The 26,438-nt window shown below is 36.9% G+C and overlaps 1 protein-coding gene across 2 annotated transcripts in view; it reads left to right on the plus strand.

Moving 5' to 3' along the window:
* The window catches only part of Itpr2 (inositol 1,4,5-trisphosphate receptor type 2), a 479,802-nt gene that overhangs the window by 259,464 nt on the left and 193,900 nt on the right, over positions 1 to 26,438 (plus strand). For both annotated transcript variants that reach the window (XM_077799170.1, XM_077799171.1), the window contains 2 exons: positions 2,255 to 2,397; positions 7,962 to 8,070. In XM_077799170.1, the coding sequence (XP_077655296.1) occupies positions 2,255 to 2,397; positions 7,962 to 8,070 (252 nt within the window). The remainder of the gene's footprint in view (positions 1 to 2,254; positions 2,398 to 7,961; positions 8,071 to 26,438) is intronic.

Below are 26,438 nucleotides of genomic sequence, written 5' to 3' on the forward strand. Positions count from 1 at the left end.
TGTGGATTTGGGGTGGTGTTTATAGAATCCAGACATGGAAACAGTGAGTTTAGTTAGGTAGTTTGACATTAATTCAAGCAAAAGGTGATGATGGCTTGGTTTAAGAAGGAATTGGGGGAATTTTAAGTTTGAGATGCCTATTTAGATACTTTAATGGTTGAGTCAAGAGAGGTAGGTAGATGTACAAGTCTGGATTGGTGTGGGATGATGTTCATGTTGGAAATATAAATGTGGTGTTGCAACTGATACATGATATCAAAATCATAGAGTTGGATGAGATGTCTCAGAAGAAAATGTAGTCATAGAAGAAGACCAGGAGCTACCAGGGATTGACAAAGGAAAGGTCAGGACAGGACCCAGGTGGGAAATAAATTGCAGTGTCACAGAGGCCAAGAGAGAAGATATTTCAGAGTAGGAACCAGTACATGAGATACTTTAGCAGTGACTTGGTTAGTTGAGGGCTGTGGAGTAAGTAACCAGAGATTGTGACCACAGGTGATGATCATGGAGCACTGGTGTGCAGTCACAGTGATTACTAACATGTGAAATGAGTCAGTGGCCAGCATATTCTAGCCACTTCCTTTTAATCCCCCCAGCAAGCCCATGTGATCACTAGTATCATTCTCCCAAGTTTTCACGTGGGGAGAGTGACTCAGATTACATAGTTGGTCCAAGATCAAAATCAGAAGTAAAGATAGAATTTACATCCTAATAGCCTGAGCACCATTCATTCAGTAAATGAAATAGAGAGAGGAGAAAAAAAAAATCCCTAGGTGTATTTCAGGTACGCTTCACTAAATATGATCACATATAATAAGCATGCCCTCTTCTCACCTTTATATAATCTCTGGTTTTCCCCTTGATGTATGGACTTCCTGCTAGTCACCTTTAACTGATGTCAGGAATTTCTCAGAAAGCTGATTTAGAATAGTAAGTAGAAATAATCACTTTTGCTGAAAGGTTAAGAAAGACTTAAAGATAAGTCAGCTCCTGAAATCTGGCCATAAGAAATCCAGAGGGTGGTGGCCCCATCTGAGTTTTTGTAGCTGAGAGTAACAAGAAGCAGTTTTCTGCTTAACAAAATATGCCATAGCTGTGGGTGGATAAATTGTTGCTTATGTGAGAAGATTTTGTTTGTTTGTTTGTTTCCTAATGTAGTTTAAAAATAAAAAGGAGATGCTTTAACCATTAAAGAATGTTCGGGAAATTATAACCGCTTATAGTTTATTTAGAAACACATCAGTTAGGATGTTTCCAGTGTAAATATCACAGTGTTCAAATAAAATGGCTTAAACAATAATGACTGCCATTTCACGCAGCAGGAAGCCTGTGTGGCTTTCCCTGAGAGGGAAATTCAGCAGTGGATAGGCCATGTCTGCTGGCTTTTGGTTTAAAGCTGATCTCCCAAGGCCACATGAGGGCTGGCTCCCTTGGATTCACACCTTTAAGCTCCCAGAAGAACAGTAGATGGTTTCAAAAGATTCTTCCGGCTCCCAGCACATCTGCAGACTTCACCTGACATCTCATTGGCTGGGACTGGGTCATAGAATCAGGCTAAGGTCAGCTGCTAGAGCCGGAGGTGGACTAGCTTAATCCAATCAACTTTGACCCAGAGCTGAGGGGTTCATCTCCTTAAGAATGTTGCTGCCAGATTCAGAAACAATATTCAGATTCTTGTAGCAAGAAAGGGGTGAACTAGGCTGTGGGGTAGGTGATCATTAGGGTGTATTGATAAATATAATTTGAAATACTATTGAATGTCATTGAACCCTTGTACTATTATGCTTCAAATAATATATCAGTGGATTTTTCCATTGGAAGAAATGCTTAGTTCTAGATGACCAATGACACATCATTTTTTTTTTTTTTAGCTGTACCCCAAATAGGCCTCCAATTTATTCCAATTTTTCATGATTCCTTTACAGTCCTAGACACTTAATGGCCTGTACAATGGCTTTAGTGAGTTTTATTCTTGTGTGTATATTATTTAAAATCTTATGGTTACCCACCCTTTCTTTGTCTTATAAGTGAAAACAAAAACAAAACAAAAACAAACAAAGAAAAAAACCCAGAGGCCCAGGCAGTACTTATACATAAAACCAGACTAGACTGATAGCACAGACATTTGGTACCATAGGGAGATAGGGTTCATCTACTCTGACATTCCTGGTTAGAATTCTTAGGCTTGCTATGTCTTTGAAAGATGAAGTCTGACTTAGTCTTCCGATGGGTTCTCTTGTGCTTTGTGTCTTAGGATGTTGTGGCCTCCTTAGAACAACAGTTCAGCCCAATGACGCAGGCTGAATTCTCAGTGTTGGTTGATGTATTGTACAGTCCAGAACTGCTGTTCCCTGAAGGAAGTGATGCAAGAATCAGATGTGGCACGTTCATGTCCAAGTAAGTGGATTGGGTCTGAGATTCTGCTTGTTTCCCAAAGTGCGAAGGCCTCTAACATCTCTGTTTTTTACTTATGACAATCTATAAAATCCATGTCAAAATATACTTTCCAAATAATTAAATTGGTTCATTTGAAGTTTTATTTTGGTGATGGTCAATTTATTCTATTGTACTAAAATGTACTACAAATGAAGTGTTTCATTATTGGGCACAAAATATCACACAAAATAATATTTTGGTTCTAATTCCTTCCTTTAACTACGTAGTGCAAACTTTTAAAAGATTCTTGTTTAAAGTCATTAATTTTCAGAGAGGGAAAGGAAGAGGAATTAACATTTATTGAGTTGTTACTATGTGTGCAGTTATTACTCATTATTTTATGTTGTCAGCAAAAACACCTTGAGAGATTGGGAGGTCAGCCTGTTACAGAAGTCAGTAAGTTGAGGCGTAGGTATGCTTTAGGTAAATGAGCTATTAAGTGTTAGTCTCAGTACTTAGTCATGCCCATCATGATCCTCATCTGCAACTCTTCCATTTACTCCTTTATCTCAGCATTATTGAGGTCTTATCATAAAGCCCCTATGTTTACCCTAGACTGTTCTTTTCTTAATGCTAAGTGGAAAACTCTCAGGGAGAATCTGCATGTGTAAGCAGGTGTGAGAAAAAGCCTGGCTCCTGCAAGAAGAGTCATGTTACTGAATGATTTGCATTTCATTGCACATAGACTCATGATGCCCAGTCAACCAGGTGAAGTGGCTCATGTCTGTAATCCCAGCAACTCACAAAGCAGAGGCAGGAGGATTGCAAGTTCAAGGCCAGCCCCAGCAATTTAGTAAGACCCTCAGAAACTTAGCAAGACCCTGTCTCAAAATAAAAAGTAAAAAGGCCTGGGGATGTAGCTCAGTAGTAGAGCATCCTGGGTTTAATTTCCAGGACAAAAAAAAAAAAAATAATAATGAGTTGGCCAGTCAGTTGCATGGTCTTCAGAAGAGAGTATATGGATGGAGAGTCAGTTGGATCAAGTGACCAAGTACCTTGAACATTTCCCATTCAGCTGTATCTTGTGTGGTTAAGGATATTGCTGAGAAAGATCTAGAAACCTTCTCCATTAACTTGGCATACTGAGGTAGAAATGGAAGAACTTGGGACACAAAAAGTGTGTTCCTTTTTTAACAAGTTCTGGTTAGGACTTTGAGAAAGCAAATAAGGAATGTGATGAGAAGAACTGACTCTAGGGATCATGTTGAATGCTACAGATGGTCAGAATTAAGGACTCTCAGCTCTAGACTCACTATATCTTAGGGGGCTGGAGAACGTGTTTATCTGGAGAATTGCCAGTCTTCTGGTAAGTACCTTTAAGTGAGGAGGTTCAGAGTGTCTGCAAAAGTGATGACTGCTGAGAACATAGAAGGCAAATTCTAGGTAGAAGTATTGCCTAGTAACTCAATATAAAAACATGGTCTTAAAAATACCCTTCACCTCCTATGAACATATGTCCATATTTAAAAAGTACGTTGTCCTGCAATCTGTACATGTGGAAAAATAAGAATTCATACACCATTTGAATCAAATGTATGATATGTCAAGATCATTGTATTGTCTTGAGCAACTAATAAAAAAATGTAGGTTGTAAACTTGAGAACTTCAGCTCTGGTTAATTAATATCATACTATCGCTAGAAGAGTGCGAATTTGACACTCTGGACCAGGGGTTCCAGAAGGTCCTCAAGCTAAATAGATCATGTTGCTCATTTCTGAGTTAAGAAGGGGCTTATATTGCTATGCATAGTGCTCTGGTAAAACCAGGTTGGGGAATGTAAGTTTGGGCCAAGGCCTAAGTGGAACTTTCTACTTTAAGTGAGTCTAATTCTTGAAATCTGTTGAATCAACAGGGGAAACTCTGGGCACTCCGCTAAATAGGTCCTGTTTCCATTTTTGTAGTTTTAAGTCCATTTGTGTATTGCCTGTGAGCTTCTTTCATGCCACAATGCAGAATCAATTGGTTGCCATAGAGATTATATGGCCTGCAAAACCTAAAATACTTACTATCTAATTCTTTAGATAAAAAGTTTATTGACTTCCTTGTCAAGAACTGGGGTGTTGATAGTAGCAGCTACTAGGCCCGGGTGGCTATTTAAATTGAAATTTAAGTTAATTAAAATAAAATGAAAATTTACTCCCTTAGTCTCATTTGTCCCATTTCTAGTGCCCAGTGGCCTTGTGTGGCTAATGGGTATCAAACTGACAGCAGAGAGAGAGAAAATTTCTATTATCACAGAGTGTTAGATAGCAATGGTCTAGAACCTGAAGGTATAGGCACAGCAGAAAGTGATATAAAGAAACTCAGGAGATCAAATAAATATTGCCCTGTTGTGAAGATAGAGGCAAATCTGTGGCTCCATTAGGTAAACTAACAACAGAGGAGCACAAGGGATGTGATAATGGGAGCATATTGCAGACCCTACACCCAGAGGGAGGAAAAGGATATTGTACTTACTTTAGTGGGTGGCGAAGAGAGTATTACTGGCAGTATTACTGCCAGCGGCTCATGAATATCTGTTTTCTGGTCTAATGCTTATTCTGACCCCCTCTAACTCTGTGAAGGATAACAGTTTTGTTTTCAAGGAGATTTAACAAAATTAGAATTCAGTTTAGTTAGTACCATGCAAGTGACCTTAAATTTCTGTTCAGAGTGATCTGGTGAAGCTTAGTTGGAAATGTAAAGTTTGGGCCAAAGTCTAAGTGGGCCTTTCTTTACTAAAGTGAATCTATTTCTTGGACCCATTGATTCAAAAGGATCTCTAGGAGGATATGAAGAAGAGAACTGAGAATTTAAGTTCGGCTTAAATTCTACTTAGTCACATAGAATGGGAATGAAGAGAAAAGGTCAATGTGGGTGTCCACCTGAAAGGCAGCTGGTTTTTGTCTGTTCAGTTCAGCAACTGCCTCTCCCTTGTGAAGGAGAACCTCACTGTTTTTTTGAATTATGGGATCTAATCCATTTGTGGATTTTTAAATTGACATAAGTAGAGGTAACCAGCTAATTTTAAAAAATGAATTAGTAAATAATATAAAGTATCAGAGTACATCTCACAGTAAGGAGAAATTTGTGTCGACTTGTACTCACACACACGTTCTTATATACTGGGTTGTGAAATGTATTTACTACTTTGATCATAGAAAGAGTATTTGAAAGTCACTTATCCTGTCCAACCAAACATCATGTGATACATTAATCCCCTTTACAAATTCCTAAGAAGTGAGAATTCAACCTTACGGTTAGTATTTTCAGTGTGATAACTGAATTAAATATTTTACCCGAGGAAGATTTAAAGAAAATGTAAATACTTAGCCTGAGAGGGAGAAAATAATTTACAACATTCGCAAAAATTATTTTCATGTATTCAAAGACTATCATGTGGAAGAAAACCAAAGAGGGAAAGTTTGAGAGAAGCAGACTTTGCTTTTCTTATAAGGAGAACTTTTGAACAGTTATTCTTTCTGCCTGTTGGACCCGACCACATGAAAACACACCACCTTGTCTGAAAGAAATCACTGTTACCTTCATTGTGTGCTGCCCCTTCAGCGTAAGCACATATCATTTCAAAGTATTGCCATCCACATATCACCCAGTCTGTTCAGTTTGGGCTTCTACAATCTACTCTTCTTCCTGGTCTTCCATCTCTCTGCCATTATTTACCGTGTTTGGCTGTGGTACTTCTGTATTGCATCTTATCCCCTTACCCTGTCACTTGCCCTGTCCATCTCTCACCTTGAGCTCATTCCTCTGCTTCAACATTCCCATTGCCTCCAGCGATGTCTTTCTCACACCTATATTCTGTTCAGGCCCCTTATAACCGGTGGTTTCCTATTTTCTCCAGAATACATTCGAGACTCTTTATCATACTATTCCAGTCCCTTCTTTCCAAACCACGTCTCTTACTTTCCTCCTCCAGGTCTTTCAGTCTTTGCTGGCAGTCAGTGCTCTTACCAGTTGCTGGACAGGATGGTTGGCTTTCTGCCTCTTCCTTTTGTGATCATGCTGTTCCCTTTGCAGGGATGCCTTATCTTCCCATACTTCCCCACCAGGTGAAATCTTCCAAGTGAAATGTTATTTCTTGACTGAAACTCGCTCTGATCAGCTCCAGATAATTCCCTGCAACAGAATGAAATGATTTCTTTGGTTTATGGCATTTGCCAATAACCTCTGTGGTGGCACTTATTTTATCGAGTGGCTGTGTGCCACCTGGTGTGTATTGAGACTCTGCACAGCAACCCTGAAAATCAAGAGATTGGTGAACTATCGTATCGTTGTTGCCACAGAGAGATGCCAAGAATTTTGGCTCTGAAGTCGGAGGGACCCAAGTCTATTTCCAATCCCACCTCTAGAATGATATACTCAGAGGCAAGATATATTATCTTTCTGGACCTCTGTTTTCTCATTAGCAAAATTAGCCCAAATATGGAAGCTGTCTCACTGGCTTGTGGTAAGGATGAGTGGAAAGAATTCTAGAGAGTCCTTGCATTTGCCCTGGACACCTGGTAATCACTTAGTGGCCATTAACTGGTGGCAACTCCTTTTTATTTTTCTCAGGGTTGTGTCCCATAGTACTCATATTATGTCACAGAAAGCAGAGCATTTCCTTGCAACCTGCAACCCTTGTTTCTCTAGGAAAACGTGAGCTACGTATGCTGAGCTACATATCCTGATGATAAACATTTGACTTTATTTTGAATCTGAGGATGGTCTACAATTGTGGTCCTGAAAAATCTCTAACAGAACTTCACCAGTGCATGTTCACCAAATAAAATTATGAGTAGAATTTTTGTCCAGATCATAGCAAAGATAGCAAATGGATAGACTGCCATGATATTACTTTAATTATTTTTTCCTTCATTTTTAATCAGAAACTGCCTGTTTCTACTAAATTCTAGCTTGAGAAAATAGTACAATATTATTAGTGGACACTAGAAAGTGGCCTGTTAAACTAACATTACAATATTGTGTATTGCTGCTGCTACTGTATAGTTAATATAATATAGTACATAGAAAATAATATGATAGAACATAATAAAATATACTACACTTATTCCTCTTTTCCAACACAACATTGATGAGTTGAGACTATTGGTGTTTCTTTCAGACATGGTGGTGTGTTTTCATGTGTTCGGGTCCAACAGGCAGAAAGAATAACTGTTCAAAAGTTCTCCTTACAAGAAAAGCAAAGCCTGCTTCTCTAACACTTTCACTCTTTGGTTCTTTCTTCCACATGATAATCTTTGAATACATGATGTTTCCTTGTTTTTCAGAGTATTCTGTCCTACTAAAAGAATATTACCTAAAGTTTGAGAAGCTGAGATATACTGCCTATAAAACAAAAAGGATGTTTCATAATACAAAATTTATAAGCTGAAGTATAATTTTAAAGCTTTGTTTAAAATGTATATTTGGTTTATTTCATATTCTTAAATTATAGCATTTTTTGTTTTGTGTAGCATATGATGTTCATATATAGCTTGAAGAGAAATCACTGTCCTTTCTAAGGTTTAATGTTTTGCTTTAAGGTTGATTAATCATACAAAGAAACTAATGGAGAAAGAAGAAAAACTCTGCATTAAAATTCTTCAGACATTACGAGAAATGCTAGAGAAAAGAGACAGCTTTGTGGAAGAGGTATTTTTAAAAAAAATCTTTTAGTATATAAATGAAGTAAGATTTCCCTAGTGCTATAATCTATGGATTACAATAGGCTATTATATGATTACTTATATATTAATGGTATAAGTACTTATATGAGTTAGATAATTTGATTTTATATGGTATTCATCTCTCATGTTTTGTTTAGAGTTGAGAAATAACTAAAATTAGAGTGGCCTGAATATTTGGTTGATTTGGTTTAATATAGTCTGCCTTCATTATGTATGTTTTCTCCTTTTGGTTTCAGTAGACCAAATGAGCTTTTTAAACAATGAGTTATGGCATTATTTAGATTTCACATAAAGTTCTGACGTTTATTGAGAATGTCTGTGCATCTTGGCATCTGTTGATTTTTTTTTAAATTATATGTATTATTTTTTATATTATACCAAATATTATAAAATAGTGCTTTTTAATAATTGGAGTAGTAAGTTTCTATTCTTAACTTTATTAAGTACTGCACAGATGATTCTCAGAGAAATAGCACCTTATAGATAATAATTGTCAGTCTATTATTAAAAATGACAGCTCAGGTGCTCATTAAGAGGTAGCTAGCAGCATGTTTAATACCCAAGGTGATAAAATATAAGTCTAGAGAAGTTTTTTAGCTAATCTCTCAATACTTTTATTTAGATATCAAACAAAATTGTACTATGCTTCTTAATAATTTTTTGGTCTGTTTCTATAAATACTAATCATCTGTATTTTAAAATTTTAAGGATTATGCTTATTAACTTATGTACATTCTAATTCTGAAAAGATTGTAGTGTTTTTTTAAATGCATTTCTGTAGAAATGAAAGGCTGTGGAATCTTGGTTACTAAAAGGAGGACTGTTGCCTCAAAATATTCCATTTGAATCTGATGTTTGCATCAGTAATCAAAATGCCTTCTCTTTTGCAATAGCTTCTTTTCATCATTCAAACTATATTTGGGAAACAAATTATCAAAATAAAGGGGTCAATGCAACTTTAGCAAATGTTTCTCTGACCCAGGACTGAAGAAAATGCTTACAAGTTTGAGTATATGTTTATATAAGTAGAGTTCCTTGGGATTTTTTGTTGTCTTTGATTCCTTGAGATACTGATATAGATTATTTAACCTTGACTGAAATGCTAGGTCATAGAGTGAAAAATTAGGTCAATGTGAGTGTTTGGAGCTTTACAGTAATAATATTATATATATATAAACAAAGAGACATGGCACAGCTTCCAATTACGTATATGAATTGGAAGTGAATCTTACCATTGGGTACATCCAAAAGAAATTAATTAAAAAATAACTATGGATAAATGGCAGAAAGATCAATACAGGGAAGGGAGTGGGAGTAGAGAGAGGGAGGAGGAAGGAGAGGCACTGGGATCTGAATTAGAACAAGATATGCTCTATGCTTTTATAATTATGTCAAAATGGATTCTCCTGTCATATATAACTAAAAAGAACCAATAAAAAAGAACATTATTGAATTACTCTAAGAAAATAGAGAAGAAATCAAGTAAGATTTTACTTTGACTAGTCAAGAGTGCCTTAGTGTAATCATAGTCAGCCTTTATAAATTTTGTATTCTGATATTTAAAAAGGTTAGTACACTTTGTCCAAGAAACAAATTTATGGATCCAAATAGTTAGACATAGGCAGACAGAACATAAGACAGAATATTGTGTTCAAAACAGGTCAAGTTTCAGATAGACCTCTAAGATAATTAAAGTTGGGGGAAATGCAGTCATTTAACTAATAGAAAAAATCTGGGAAAGAACATGTAAGTATCCTATTTCTTTCTTTCCGTGTCTACTAAGGATAGAGTAGGAAAAAATGCAGATGAAAGAATTCTAATTCTTAGACACACCTTCTTGTTTCTAAGTGTTTTGGAGGAGAAGCATTTTTTTTTTTGGTAGTCATATATGACAGCATACCTTTTTTTTCATTTTATTGATTTATTTTTTAAATACACAACAGCGGAAAGCATCACAATTCTTATTACACATATAGAGTACAATTTTTCGTATCTTTGTATATAGAGTATGTTCACACCAATCCATGCCTTTATACATGTACTTTGTTTTTTTTGTATTACAATTCTTATTACACATATATATCACAATTTTTCATATCTGTTTATATAAAAATTACGTTGACACCCAATTCAAGTCTTCATACATGTATTTTGGATAATGATGTCCATCACATTCCACCATCCTTGCTAATCCCCTCCCCCTCCCTTTCCCTCCTATCCCTCTTCCCTATCTAAAATTCATCTAATACTCCCATGCTCCCCCTCCCTACCCCACTATAAGTCAACCTCCTTATATCAGAGAAAACATTCAGCATTTGTTTTTTGGGGATTGGCATTATCTTCTCTGATGCCATCCATTTACCTGCAAATGCCATGATTTTATTCTCTTTTAATGCTGAGTAATATTCCATTGTGTACCACAATTTCTTTATCCATTCATCTATTGAAGGACAGATAAGTTGGTTCTACAGTTTAGCTATTGTGAATTGAGCTGCTATAAACATTGATGTAGCTGCATCACTGTAGTATGCTGTTTTTAAATCCTTTGGGCTATAAACGGAGGAGTGGGATAGCTGGGTCAAATGGTAGTTCCATTCCAAATTTGTTTGGTTTTTTTTTTTTTTTTGGTCTTTTTTTTTTTTTGCATTACAATTCTTATTACACATATATACCACAGTTTTTCATATCTCTGTTTGTATATAAAGTATGTTGACACCCAATTCATGTCTTCATACATGCGGAATGTGATGGACGTCATTATCCAAAGGACAGCATGCCTTTATTTTATTTGTTTCATTTTTATGTGCTGCTAAGGATCAAACCCAGTGCTTCACACTCTAGGCAAGTGCTCTGCCACTGAGCTACAGCCCCAGCCCCAGGAGAAGCATTTCTACTAGTAGAAGCAGAAGATATCCCTGCACTGCTCCCTGCTGGAAGTTCTTAAGGAAAGAATATTAAATCTAGAACAATTCAAACATCTGTACTGTGGAAGAAGAGATAGGTCTAGAAGATCTCTAGGTATTGACAGTTGGCCCTCTTTAAATGCTTAGTGCCCAATTGCCTGTGCCAGAGGAGGGAAATGTAATGAATAGGTCTTGGTGAAAGCATTCTGGGTAGGACTCAGAAACTGGTCAAAGTTATGGTGGGCTCTAAGAAAAACCTGATTTTCAGTAATGGGATAATAGGTAGTTGTATTTTCAACTTATTCGGTGGCTTAAAACCACACAAATTCATTATCTTACAGAGTTGGAGGTCAAAGGTTAAAATCAAGAAGTCAGCAGAGGTGTGTTGCCTCTGGAGATTCTAGAAGAGAGTTCATTTTCTAGGCTTTTCCTGCCTCTAGAGGCCTCCTTCATCCCTTGGCTCATGGGCCCTTCCTCCATCTTCAAAGCCAGCAGTGTAGCAGCTTCCAGTTCTCCTCCCCCTTGTTCTCTCCTCTGCCCCTCCCTCAACTGTCACATCTCCACCTCTGGCACCTTTGTCTCCCTTTTGTAAGACCTGTGATTACATTGGAACCACATGAACAATCCAGTATACTCTCCCCTGTCAAGATCTTTCTTTCTTTTTCTTTTATTTGCTGTTTTTTTATTTGTTTTAATTAGTTACACATGACAGTACAATGACCTTGACATATCATACATTTGAATCAGATGGGATATAATATCTCATTTTTCTGAGTATACAGGTTGCAGAATCACATTGGTCATGTATTCACATATATACACACAGTAATAATGTCTGTTTCATTCTACTATCCTTCCTATCTCTCCAACCCCTTCCCTCCTCTCCCATCACTTCTCTCTACGTAATCTAGGGTAACGCTATTCTTTTTTTTTAAATTAATCACATATGCAAAATCCTTTTGCCATGTAGGGAAACAGGTTTGCAGGTTCTGGGACAAGGCAGGGGATCCTGAGGCCATGACCATCTTTGGGGAGGGCATGATTCAGTCCACCACGGTGATCCTTCTACTGACAGTGAGAACTTTCATCTAGAATATAGAATCAGTGCTTACCTGTGGCTGATGAAAATTACTATGTAGGGCAGTTTAAATGAATATGACAAAAAGTGTTTTGAATTGATACTCCTTTGCTGTCTTCAAAATATTTAAAAATATTTTGCTACCTTTCGACAATTCAGGAGAGTGCATAGAGCAGGCAGTGTTACTTCCTCATGGCAAATAGAGAAGGAGAGATGCAGAGAGGTAAGCTATGTTAATCACATAAGTTCCCAAATTCCTGGTCCTCTAACACCTCATCAACTGGATTTCTATTATTTGTGTATGGAAGCATTCCCCAAAGGTTTCTCTGAATTAAATCAACACAGAAAACTCAAATCAGTGTTTTTCATTTTAGCTCTCCTATTACATTTAAACTTTACCTATTTAAATGTAAAAATGTCAGTTGAAAAGAAAATCTCCATTTTTATTTCCTTGGTTCCTCTGGAGTTATAGGTAGAAACAAACTCAGTTTCTCCTTATAGCTACTCTAGCAACACACTTCTGACACCAAGTGTGCATGGCGTTTTACCCACCCAGCAAGCAAGCAGTGCTGTAGCATCAATTAAATTCTGATACCATCTACCTGGCGAGATCCCAGAGTTTGAGGGCTCAGTCTCCAAGACTGCTTCCTCTTCAGGAGCCACTTACAAGCCCCAACTTGTTTTACTTACTTCTGACCAACAAGATATAAACTTGGGTTTCTATTACTCGCTCCTTAGGTTCGATTAATTTGCTAGAGCCCCTTACAGAATTCAGGGAAATGTTTGCATTTACTGGTTTATTGTAAAGGCTATTACAAAGGATACAGATGAACAGCTCAGTGGAAGATGCACAAGACCAGGCATAAGAAATGGCGTAAAGACCTCCCTCTCTGAGCACTCCAATCTCTAAATGTTCAGCTATCTGGAAACTCTCTGAATCTCTGAACTCTGTCTCTCTCTCTCTCTCTCTCTCTCTCTCTTTTTTTTTTTTTTTTTAAATGGAGGCTTCATTTCCTAAGCATGCATGATTATATTGCTAGCCTTTGGTGATCCACATAATGGTGAGTCCCTCCTCTTCCCTGGAGGCTGGAGGTGGGGATGAAAGCCCTAACCTTCTCATCCTGTCTTGGTATTTCCAGTGAAACTTCCCCATTCTGAAGGATTTTTCACTTTGGAGATTCCAAGGATTTTAGGAGTTGTATGTCAGGGCCAAATATAAATTTCAAACATCACAGTCCCTGACACCAGAAGTAGGTTGTGTTTGTGTGTTTGTGTGTGTGTGTGTGTTTGTGTGTGTGTGTGTTTGTGTGTGTGTGTGTGTGTGTGTGAGAGAGAAAGAGAGAGAGAGAGAGAGAGAGAGAGAGAGAGAGAGAGAGAGAACGAACACGTGCATGTGTGTGTATATCTGGTAAAAATTTTAAAATAGGGCAACAAAGCATGATGGTTCATGGTTGTACCAAATGCTCTTTAAGGCAATTTCTAAGTTTTCTGATTTGGCTATCTTTTGTGTGATATTTTAAGGAACTAGATTAAGGATATATATTCTACATTTTATCTGGTATTCAGTCAATTGTTTTTTTGAAAGCTTACATTTATTATACTTCTGAGTTCTATTCCTAAATTAATTATGCTTAGGGATTTTTTTTCTTTTTTCATATTTCTTAGTTTTTGTCTAAAAAGCTGAGAAATAAGATGTGGGTTGATGAAATCAGATTCTTGAAAGGATAATAAGTAAAGGAGCATTTAATTTCCTGTTATATGTGTCTACACATGAAATCATCTAGGGATCATGTAGTGACTTGTTATCATACTTATTTTTATTGAAGGATAAAATGTGAAAATTATGTATAGAAAGTATCCTTAAAGGGAAAAATTAACTGAGTTTTAGGAAACCTCCATCAAAGTATTTTTTGTGTAGGCGATTATAATAAGCAAAATTTTACAAAGGATATAACTCTGACAACTTGGTAAGTGCAGTGGATCTTTGTGGTTGCTCAATTTTAAAAGCTTTTTAACTTTTAAATTTTAATTGATGCATTCAAGTGGCATATATTTATTAGGTATAAAAGATTTTTTTTAAAGATAACAAGAGCAGACCTATTTATTTGTATTTTATAAAAAATAACATGTTGGAAATTTGGGGGAGGGAGAGAGAATGTATATTTCAAAAAGCTTTAGGGGAGTATGATTTCTAATGTTCTGTGTCTTAAAAGCCATTTTGTTCCCTGCTTCTTTTGTTTTCACAATGTCTTTACCATAACAGAGAAGCAGCTGATGGTGTATTTGTGCTGTTGAACCCAGTAGCTTAACTAGAACACTGTGCCTTTGCTTTATACATTTAAAGAAACCGTGGGCCTCAACCTGGGCAGAGGCTTGCCTGAGGTGCACTGGGGAGAGAACCTGTGTGGACCGGTAGAGCTGAGCCAAGGCAGCTGAGGGGGAAGTAATAGCTACTCAGAGGATGGGTTTGATCATATGGATTTTTGGGGGGAGTCCATTTCCTTCCTCTTCCACTGTGTAGTATATATTTTCATTATGATTTGTAGAACATTAAAAATTATTTCTCTCATAACATTCTTAAAATGTTCAGATTTAAAATAGCATCTATCCTTGGAATATTATTGCATAGAGACTCAGAAATTTCTTCTATAATAGCTATGGTGCAGGGTTTTTTATATTAAAGAAAATTTTGAGGTATCTCAAGATAGCTATGGTGAAGTTTTAAGCAATGGTTTTAAAAAGATATTAATAGGCATTAATTAAGTTTATCATACATCAGATGCTATTTCTAATCTTTTATGTGTTATCTTATTTAATCCTCATTATTATCTCCCTTTTACTAATGAGGAAACTAAGGTATAGAAAGATTAAGTTCACACATCTGGTAGAGAGAAGAGAGCTGAGATTCCAATGTAAACATTTGGGCTCCTAAGTTCACACTTAGCATATTAGATGTAAAGAGATTATAGGATTTGAGCTGGGGTTGTGGCTCAGTGGTAGAGCACTTGCCTAGCATGTGAGAGGCACTGGGTTCGGTTCTCAGCATCACAAATAAATAAATAAAATAAAGGTACATTGACAACTAAAAAAATTTAAAAAGAGAGTATAGGATTTATAATTCCAACACTTTTATTTTCTTGGATTACATATAAATAAAATCAAAATCTCTTTAATTTCATTTTTGATAATTTTTCCCAAGTGTGTACTAGAATACATATTCAGTGAGCTGCTAAGGAAGTTTTTAGTTTAAATTGATTGAGAACAATGTGGTACAGTAGCTGTGGGGATTTTGGAAGATTTACTTTTATAGATGTACAGATCAACCACTGTTCCCATGGTCTGAGTTGTTAGCAACAAGAACATTAGATCTAAAAGTTCTAAACAATACCTGGTCAGATGACTATTGTAGACAGCCCCTTGAGGAAACGTGGCATTCAACAAACAGCATCTAATTGAGATCTGTGATCTTTACAAATGCCCCGGTGGGGTAGGTGATATTTACACCTTGCACAATGATAGCAAACAGTGGCTTCTTGATGTGAAAGTTGCTATCTGGAACAATATGGATAAAGATCTTTGGGAAATGATGTCTTGAATTATTTTTAAGATCTCCTCCATTTTTTAAACTAAAATTTACTGTCACCTGAGTTAACAATAATTTATTCTTTTCCTCAGCAAGGAAAAGGAATCATTGTAACTAATCTTTTATTTCTGGTTTTGAGAAGCAGCAAAAAGAATGTCAGAATTATATCAAGCAACTTAATTCTCCTCCATCAAATATGCATACCTGTCAGTCCTAGCAGTAATCATATCATTGCAAATTTATAAATTGTATCCAGCTTCTCTTGTAAGAACCTGTGCAGGATCATTCACCTTCTGTGCATGTTACTGTTTTCTCTTTTTAGAAGGTAAATAAACAAATTTGGGTAGAAAGGCTATAGAGAGTGAATTATAGTTGAAGAATTTGATAACTTTCTTGCCAAGGAAAATAAATTTGAGTTTTAGTATCAACTGTATTTTGTGGTATAAAAGTAGGAAAGTTTACAAGTTTTTAAAAATGATCATTGAAACCATACAAAAAATTATGAAGCTTTTAATTATGCTTTGCCTTTACTTTCCAATTTTAAAATATTACACAATAGCATCCATTGCCTCAATGGTTTTTGAGACATGCTATGATTCTAGAGATCTATGCCCAAAAGGTTATAATGAGAACATTACCTATATTCAGAAGGTGATTTCCATTCATTGCCTCCAATAAGTAGTGAAAGACATTTGGTAACTAATGATTGTAGATGAAGAATGGTATAGTGATTTAAAAAGAAAAGAAAGATAATAAAGAACAAAAAAACCCACTAAAATTGATACATTATTAAGTTGTCATGTTAACTATTTCTATCTAAATCTAATGTAAACCCTTTTCCAGGAAGCATTTCACAATTTGTTTAACTCCATATTATTCTATATTGTAATCCTATATGTTATTTTTGTAGACCTTTAGAACAGGTCTGATGAAGGTTTTCCTTTGTGTGTGTCCTGGTATTTTAAATAACCTAAAAACCCCTCAAGGACAGGTCTGCAGTTTTAGTAGGCGAAAAAATGCCCCTAAAGGCTTTCAATGCTGATATTCTATGAAGGTACAATTTTGCATTTCTCTCTAGTTTTAGTTCACACTCCAAAACATGCTGTGCTTTTTGAAGCAGAGACTGTTGATCTTACCCTCACCAAAGAATTTCCAGTGTTTAACACCATACCCTCTGCACAGCTGTTGCTCAGCAAACATTTGTAGATTGACTGACTGACTTCCACAGAGCTATACATGTTTGTGTGCAGATGGAACCCGGTGGCCTTCAGTGGTCCTAGCCAAAAAGCAGATTCTGCAAGCATTACTTCAAGTTCCATTTTGCATATCTTTGTAACCCAGGAAAAGCAGGTTTCTTTATACTTTTGACACACCTGTAAAATTGGCCAATATCAGAGAGGGCTGATGATGGAGACCCTCTTACAGAAAGTACCATGTCTAATGGGCTGTTGTCTTTGCTTGCTGTGTGGCCTGGGAGGACAAAGGGGAAGATGTGAGGAATCCCCAGACACTGCACAGTCATGGTGGGAGTTCAGCCAGGAGGGCTGGAGCAAAGGAAGGATACTGTGGTCTGAAGGCCAGCTAATGCAGAGGCTTCTGTTCCAGAAAGGGTTTCCTTCCCTGAGAAGAGACTTGTTAAGAACATGCAAGGAGACTTAGCCACTAAAGAAGAGAAATACCATGTAAGCTTTGAACCTATAAAATCAGGAAGAGGCTCCTATAAAATCAAGAGGACATGGGAGTAGTGGGGACTCTGGAGAGAGACCAAGCTCCAGTCAACAGAATGGGGACACTGTTAAGAGTAGCTAGCCCCAGAACCCACCAGTTATTGATCTCACACAGCATCAGAATCTCCTGACATTGGATAAAATTGGTGCTTGGAACTGCTCTGTGCTTTTACCATTGCAAGGATGAGGAGCAATATAAGGGATACAGAGAAGATTGGGTCTGATACATTTCACTGTTCTTATCAGATTCATTAATATATAAACCACTATTTGAGCAAGTCCTCACATAAGAAATAAACTGCCTAGTATATGAGGCCCTAAACCCACATTATTATGACTATTGTGTGGTTACTGAACTGTTGTCAATTGTGTATATCTAGAGAAGTCCTTTGCAAGGTAACAAGGTGTCCATGTCACTTGGATCTTCACAGTGACTCTCTGAGGGAGCAAAGGATTATTTTAACCTTCATTTTATAGTTATGAAGAAAGACACCGAGAGTATATCGCCCTAGTAAGAATCACATGCTTCGGTAACTGACAGAGCATAAATATGAAACAAGGTTTTCTTGTTCTACTCCCTATAATGCTTCTCCATGTGGCAGGGAATTAAATAATATTAGTGAAAAATAAATGATAATTTGAATATTATTTCAGTTTTTCAAGTTACTGCTTTGGACTTATTCATTTTGTTACCTCTAGAAACCTGGAAGTTCAACAGGTCTTAAAAAACCCAAACCAAAAACAAAGCATAAAGGGAAATATATTTTCATCCCACTTTCAGGTATCTGCCCTATAAATAATAATAGCTGCTAAAACTTTTGCTGTTTTATATTGTAATTCATAAAATCTTCATATCAATATACTGAGGAACTTCACAGCAGAGAAAGGTAAGGAAACTTGTCCAAGTTTACGCAGCAAGGAAATCGTAGAGTCAGGATGAAACCCCAGGTCCTCTGGCTTTACAGTCCATGTTCCTAATCACTACATAATACTGTCTTTCATTCTGTTTGATATCAACTTCAAAGCAGTAGAAATTTCATGCTTGGCTGCCAGAGGAAAACTATTTTCCTATTACAACAACACAAACCACCTTAAGACATTTCTTCTTGTATTTAATGATTTTGAACATCTACCATTTACTGATTTCTTCAGAATGGGCTTGATTCCTGCATATTCCATCTGGTACTTGAAAATCCCAAACATTTTTGGATAAATCTTATTTGCTTAAAACAAAACAACACACAACAATTTGAATATATGCAGGTTGCTCAGTGAAATTATTGGGTTTATCTTTTCTCAGTTGTTTCTAGCTTTTGACTGAGTCCAGGGTATAACATAGTTAAGTGAGAAGAAATAGACAATCAAAATCATATTAAATACTTATAATTTAGATGAAAGAGATAGATAGAATGATGTTGAAGATATTAACCCAGATATATGCACTTATATAATTTCTATCCCAGGTATTGAGTTGATTTGATTTTCTCTCACAATGCCAGAGTAGAGCAATCAGGGAAGTGTATGGAGAAGGTAAGCAGGAACTAAGCGATAACCTCCCACTTGGGTATATCTTCAAGAAGGATGCCTTTTAGGCTTTTTGCAATCTACCACTGGGGTACATGCAGCCATTTATTCATTAAACTAGTAGGTTACAACATATGTAGGGTTGGTGAGGGTCCCCCATACCCTTTGCAGTTAGACAAGACCTCCAGCTACTACACTAAACAGTGTAGACTGCCATATCAATTCCACCATGCTTTTAGCAGTCAGTGACCAAAATGTAAATAACAAACCCTTCCTATCATGCCCTTGGCATGCCACGTTTCCTTGTCAGTTCTCTCTTTCTCAGTTTCCCAAGCTGTCCTTCTCCCTCTCTGGACTTCACACTCAGCAAACTCTCCTATATCTTTATCCCCTTTTGCTTTATAGGAATCCTCATTCTCTTCTAAGATCAGCTTCTTTCTCAGCAGATTTGTAGGAAGTGTCTTTTCTCACTTACCCTCCATGTGAAGAGTTTTGCAGCCTCCTGTTGTTACTTCAAGGTGGATTTCCCTGCCTTCTTTTGAAATTCAGACAAAGACCTTCTGACTCTGTCACCCTGGCATCTGCCAATGTCCTACCACTCCCTCTCATCCATCCAAGACTTTGGGACCTAGCACATAGTCTTGGCTCTCGGACCTGACACATCAAGGGCAGTCCATCTGGGCTTAGTGGTTGATCCTCTGGCCTCTGGGGCCTTGACCTCTGAATCTGCACTGCCTGCCTCCATGGTCCACTACTCACTTCTACGATAACAACTTGGAAATTTTCATCACTAGCAATCCTCCACATTGCTGATTCAGGAATCTCAGTGCACTGACCTTTACTATTTTCCATTCCATTTGCTTCTTTAGCTACAACTGCTATCATTGTCCTTTAACCTAATGATAACCATTGATCCTGCTTATTTCCCAGTTCTCTAAGCTTGCTCCCTTCCTCTGCATATTAACCTTAGATTTCATAGTCACAAGCTCAACCACTGAGCAGCTGGGATAGTGCAGCAACAAACAGCCTGGAAGAGGAGTGAAGTCGTTCTTCCTAAGAAAATTGGAGTATTGTTGCCAATAGATGGGGAAAGGGATGCCAGGCAGGCCCAAACAAACCAAAGACCACCTCAGTGTCTTCTACAAAATCTTGCCAGATTGGGCTTTTTAGATTAAGTTACTTGGCTAATGTTCCTGTCCCACTTAAATGTATATGCCACCTCTTTCCAAATGAAACCAGAAATCTTGGCTTGGAGTTTCCTTTACAAAAAAAAGCTTCTTCTTCACTGTACACACAGGCACTCTGTGTTCTCAAAAAACTGAAGTGACTGAGGATATCTTTTCTTAAGGCTGAGAAAACATATGGACGAAAGTATGCTACTTTCCAGCGTCTGTAGCCTTTCGACAAGACATCTGCTACAACATTTTTTGTACTTGGATCATAGACTGTTGTTTGCCAATTGTTTTCATAAATATTAATCTTTGAGATCTTGACTGACACACAAGTTGTTCTTTTTGGATTCTTTCTTCTTTTCTCCTTTATGTGCTCCATCTTTAAACAATTGTGCTACAGTACAACAGAAAAGGATTTTCTTATGAAAAATTCCTGTCTTAAAAATGGGAGCTACATCGTGTCTAATTTCAAAACCTTGTAAACCTTTTTTTTCCCCTTACATTTGAATTCCTCCTTTTTTTTTAGATTTAACTAAATTTGTTTCCATTGGAGTAATGTTTCTGCTTTAATTTTGTGAAAGGAAGTCTTTCGCTTCAGGCTTTAAAAATACCTCAGGGAAACCTTTAAGCCCAACTTCCCCAAGTACTTGACTGATTTGGCTACAAGGTGAAAGAAACCATTCCTTCTTAGTCCGAAGCTACAGACTTTGCAACTGGTTCGCGATTTTGAACTGCACTATAGGTAGCCATGATGTTCTATCATGGCATTTGATATGTATTAATTTTTATTTTATGTTTGTATGAGAAAATAATTGGAAAATCTGTAACAGAAAATATAGTCAGCACATCTTCTGCCAAAGCGTGTTATTTAATGACTCAGTAAAGTTTTATTGGACTTCTGTGGCTTCTACCATAGTCTGACTAGCAAGTATGAAGCTTCCATGTGCTACATGCAGATTTGGCGGCAGGGGGCTCATTTTTATTGTCTGTGGCAATACATGGTTTATTTTGCTGTTACCTATAGAGACCAGTGATTTAAAACATTTAAAATGGTTTCAGTTGCTGCTCAATTAATAAAGCATTTTTTAACCTCAAGAATGAAAAGTGCTTCATACAGATTCTTGATCTAAAGGTCCCTCATCAAATTATCAGCTCCTACGAAACCCATTGATGCAGGACAGCAAGTGACCAGGTCTGCAGAAGGACTGTTGGGCCACCTTGACACTGCATCTTTCCTTTGTAATCAACTACCTGTCCAACGTTTAACTTATTTTTTTTTCCTATCTTTTAAATCACATTGTAAGATCTTGAGAAGGAAGTTCCATTCTCTGGTTTCCATAAAAGATTTGGTTGGCCCTTCTTTCTTTCCTTCTTTTTTTTCTTTCTTGAGTCAGAATACTGTATTGTTAAAGGAGAGTCAATAAATTAGAAAATATAGTAACTCATTGATTTGTGATGAAATTGTCGTTTCCTCCGCTCTAGCTCAAGTGATTTAAGATTTATGTTTAGAGCAGAAGATCCTTTTCTGCCTTGCAGTCTTTAAGGCTATGTCAGTGTTAGGAATTCATCTTGCAGTTGAGATCAAGCAGTTTTCTCTGAGGTCTGTTGACAAGTGTCATGTTCTGGAAGTAGAATGAGATTCACTTGTTTGCATACCGTCTTGCTGATTCTTGCCAGGGATACTTCTGGGAACATTTATACTGAATATTTCTGTAGTTCCTTTATTTTAGGGAAAAAAGAGAAGATTATAAAACTGGGAACTATTCCATGATTGGGCCAGAAGTGGAGCAGCAGTTGAAGGACCCACTCCAGGAAGGTCCCTGACGAAGCAGCGAGTGATTCTCCATGACTAGGAGGTTGGGCGTGTTGACCACTGTCCCCTGAGTCATGGATCAGGCACCAGGGAGAGGATTATTTGGAGAAAAGCCTTATTTTTTCTTGTGTGTTTTGATCAGATAACCAGCACCTCTTACAAAAGGAAGGAAATGATACCATTTATATTAATTTTCATGGACTGCCATACAAATTTCCACAGATGATGTGGCTTAGACAGTAGAAGTTCATTTTCTCATGGTCTAGAAGTCGGAAATGAAGGCATTGGCAGGGTTGGTTCCTTTGGAGGGCCTGGAGGGAAGGATTTGCTCCAGGCCTGTCTCTTTGGTTTGTAGAAGACCAATTTCTCCTTGTATCTTCATGTAGTCTTCACTCTGTGTGTGCCTGTATCCAAATTTCCTCTTCTTTTAGGAACACCATTACATTGCATTAGGGCCCACCCTAATGACCTCATTTTAATTCAATTATCTGTTTAAAGACCTTGTCTCTAAGTATGACTATATTCTGAATTCTGAATTACTGGGGGTTAGAACTTTACATACATTTTTTTCTACATTTTTTTTATTGGTGCATTATAGTTTGCATATAATAGTAGGATTTTCTGTTACGTATTTGAACTCACACACAGGATTACCATACAATTTGGCCAATATCATTCTCTAGTACTTCTCTCTTTCCTCCCATCCTCCTCCCCCTGGTCCTGTTCCTCTGGCCTTTGATTTTTCATGAGATCCCTACCCTGACCTTTCTTTTCCTTTTTCTATACTAGCTTCCACATAGAAGAAAAAAAACATATGAGTCTTGAAGATTTGTTTATTTTGCTTAACATAATATTCCCAAGTTTCATACATTTTTCTACAAATGCCATAATTTCATTTTTATTTATGGCATGAATAAAACTCCATTGTGCACATATACCACACTTTATTTATTCATTCATCTGTTGATGGACACATAGGCTGGTTCCATAGTTGGGGTATTGTGAATTGTGCTGCTGTAAAATGGGTGTGCATGTACGTAATACTATGCTGACTTTAATTCTTTAGATAGATACCCAGGAGAGGTACATAGGGATTTTTTAGTGGGCCCAATTTAGTCCTAATACCAGCTCAGTCTTTAATCTACTCATAGATGAAACATGTGCAAATGTTTTCTGTGTTTGCTTTTGTGTTCATTTTGTTGAGGGCAGCCAAACTGTACTGAGCAGATTGTTGGCATTTCCAAGTTATTTCTAAACATTATTATTTAAATTGGTTCAAACCAAGACAAGAAACATAAAAAGGGAGTTTTATTTTCCTTTGTTTTACATCTCAATGTTCAAAGAAAGCAATTGTTTGGCATAACATCTAGAAAAACATGGATGTTTGATCCATGTTTTATGGATATAGATGTTTGAGCATAAAGTTAAAACACTAAATAGAGCTGAGTGGTTCTGAAAAAGCAAAGTGGGAGAATTTGAAAATTTGATAGAATCATGTTCGTCATAGTTTTTAGCCTTGGATCATTCTCTAAAATGGATAGCATTTTTTGACAATTTAGCATTTTCATGAAGAATTATAAATTTCACATGTGAACTTTGGAGTTTCCTATTAGCTACACTTAAATTCAAGAAATTTTCTGGAAAAACATTTAATCATTGTGTCCCTCTCATAGCAAAACATATGCTTAAAATCCTTCTTTGAAGACAGGGGATAGAGCTCAGTAGTATAGCACTTGCATAGCATGCGTGAGGCCTTGGTGGTTCTGTCCTCAGCACTACACACACATGCACACACAGAAAAAGAGGAAGAAGGAGAAAGAGAAAAAGAAAAGCATGCTTTTTGGGGAAGCATTTCATACTGTTTATAAGTTTTCATAAACCATATATATGCACAGTTTTTTTTTTATTTTGGTAAGTGGTCAGTTGTTAAAATGTTAGTGGTTAATCCTAATACCACATAAAATGAATTTTTAGACCACCAATACGGATGCTAATTTTAGCCCATGATGCAGTCAAGCCTCAATAACTTATTCCTTGTGCCTGTATGTGAGAAAGAACAATGAAACAGTAAATTCTCATTATTTTAAGCAAGGATCACATCATAGTATTACTTTCACAAATATCCTAGTTTATGGATATTTTTTCTGATATTTTAAGGCAATATTGTTGTATCTTCTTAGGTATAAAGATTTTCTACCTTTAGTGTGTTTTAAACCAATAAAAGGAGAATAAGCTGTATCAGAAAAAATGACACATACAGAATAATTCCTCCTACCCTTAACAAATGACTTCTTTTATAGTCAAATTAAGATTATTGGTCATTTGTGTTTTGATGCGGGGATAGTCTTTCCTATAGGGTTATGAGAGATGGCTACTTCACTACGCACACAGGAAAAGGGAATTCCCTGGCATCCTTCAGGTATGCACTTACAGGTGTGTGTGAATGCAGTGAATATGAAGCACAGCATGGCAACAGAAAGGCACAGGTGTATGTGAGGAATACCTCCTGTTGGCATGGGAAAAATGGGGGAACTTTGACTGGGCAAAGGAGGGGAGAGTCAGGAGGTTGTAAGGGGGCAGGAAAGATGGTGGAATGAGATGGACATCATTACCCTAGTTACACGTGTGATCGTACATATGGAGTGACAGTACATCATGTACAACCATAAAAATGTAAGTTATGTTGCAATATGTACAATGGATCAAAATGCACTCTGCTATCATATACCTAATTAAAATAAATTAATTAATTTAAAAAAAAGAAAAAGAAAAATCAAGGCTGAGGTAGGTCGCTCTGGAGTGAGAGGCAGTCTGACCTGCACAGGAGTAGCTTTTACCAGGCATGGTCATAAATGCTTCACAAAGCTAAGAGGAGACTAGGAACAGTGGCACACACCTGTAATCCTTGAGAGGCTGAGGTAGGAGGATCTCAAGTTCAAAGCCAGCCCCAGCAACTTAGCAAGGCCCTAAGCAATTCAATGAGACCCTGTCTTCAAATAAAATATGAAAAAAGGTTGGGGATGTGGTTCAGTGGTTTAGTGCCTCTGGGATCAATCCCTGGTACAAATAAAGCTAAGAGGAGTAAAATATCCAGAAGCACTTTTAAAAGACAAATTTTGTACCTGTCTACTGCTAAAATTTTTTGAATTTAGTTTAGCTCTGGTTTGGTTAGTACACATGTCCAAGGTATTTGGTAAATGTTCAGGGTATGTGGTAAATGAAAGGCTAGGGATAACATTCAGACTCTAATATGAAAATCTGTTGTCCAATTTAATTATTCACTGCTGTTATTTTCAGTGCATTTATTGAGAAGGCTTATGTGCCTAATGCTATAGGGTTATACTTGTTTGTACTTCATGTTGCCTCAGATATTTCAGTGGGCAGAATATGATGAGCGCATTAGGAAACTCCAACAAATATTATGGGGATCCAGGAGAACCAGGCTCAGAAATGAACTTGAGTGGTTCTCAGATATCTATCTTTTATCTTACTCTGAAGGGTATTTAAGATAAAAATAATTTACCGTAACTGATTTATTGGGCCACTTACCATTCAGTGGCTACCCAAACCTACAAATGTTGATAGTTCAACACTAAAAGTAGGTCTAAATTGAATCATAAAAAGCTTAACTCTTGAAAGATTTATTTTTGGCTTTCATGTTCTTTTGCTGAGTATAATTTTTTATGATTTAATATTTATAAATTAGCATACATTGAGAGAACTGAAAATAAGTAAATGAAATAACTTTGGAAAGAAGCATTTCGTTTTTCTCTGAGCTTATCATTACAATTCCATGTATATGGACCACCATATCTGAAAAAGCTATATAAAGGTGGGTTTCTTACCCAGAAATATGTCCATGTCATTAAGAACCAACTCTTTGGGTTGAGATTCACCACCATGAACCCTGAACCAGGCACAGCTCCTAAAGTTGGAAGTAGAAAGGAGAGATTTGAGTGTAGAAATTATGACTGTGTTGATTCCATGTCTTTGTAACCTCTGTTGGGGAAAAAGAATGGTCTTCCTCCCACAATTACTTCTGACCCATCAAGAAAGAAAACATCTCTAGGATGAATGGGAAAAAATGATCTTCAATGAGACATTTCCTCAGAAGATCATGACTACTAGCAACACAGATAATGATGTTTTCCAAATACAAATATGGACACACAAAAATGGCCCAATAATTTCAAGTATTCTGTGACCTCTGAGTCTGTCTTTGAAGACTTCAGATATACCACATTCCAGAAGAAGTTAGTTGGTCTTCTGACCCCTGTGAATGAGAAAACAAATGATTATTTCTAGTTTTACTAACTACATATGACTCAAAATAAATTTAGTCAATCTGACTTTGTAGACTTAAGATGGTCTTTAAAATAACTTTGGGGGCTGAGGATATAACTTAGAGCACTATCTAGCATGTGGGAGGCACTAGGTTTAATTATCAGCACTAGGGAAAAAAAAGGCAGTTTTGGACATTTGTAGGGATTGCTGGTTGGGACAGTGGGCTCTTGATATGTCACTGTGGGATTT

This window comes from Urocitellus parryii, chromosome 5 (assembly GCF_045843805.1).
Source record: "Urocitellus parryii isolate mUroPar1 chromosome 5, mUroPar1.hap1, whole genome shotgun sequence".
In the NCBI taxonomy this organism is placed as follows: Eukaryota; Metazoa; Chordata; class Mammalia; order Rodentia; family Sciuridae; genus Urocitellus; species Urocitellus parryii.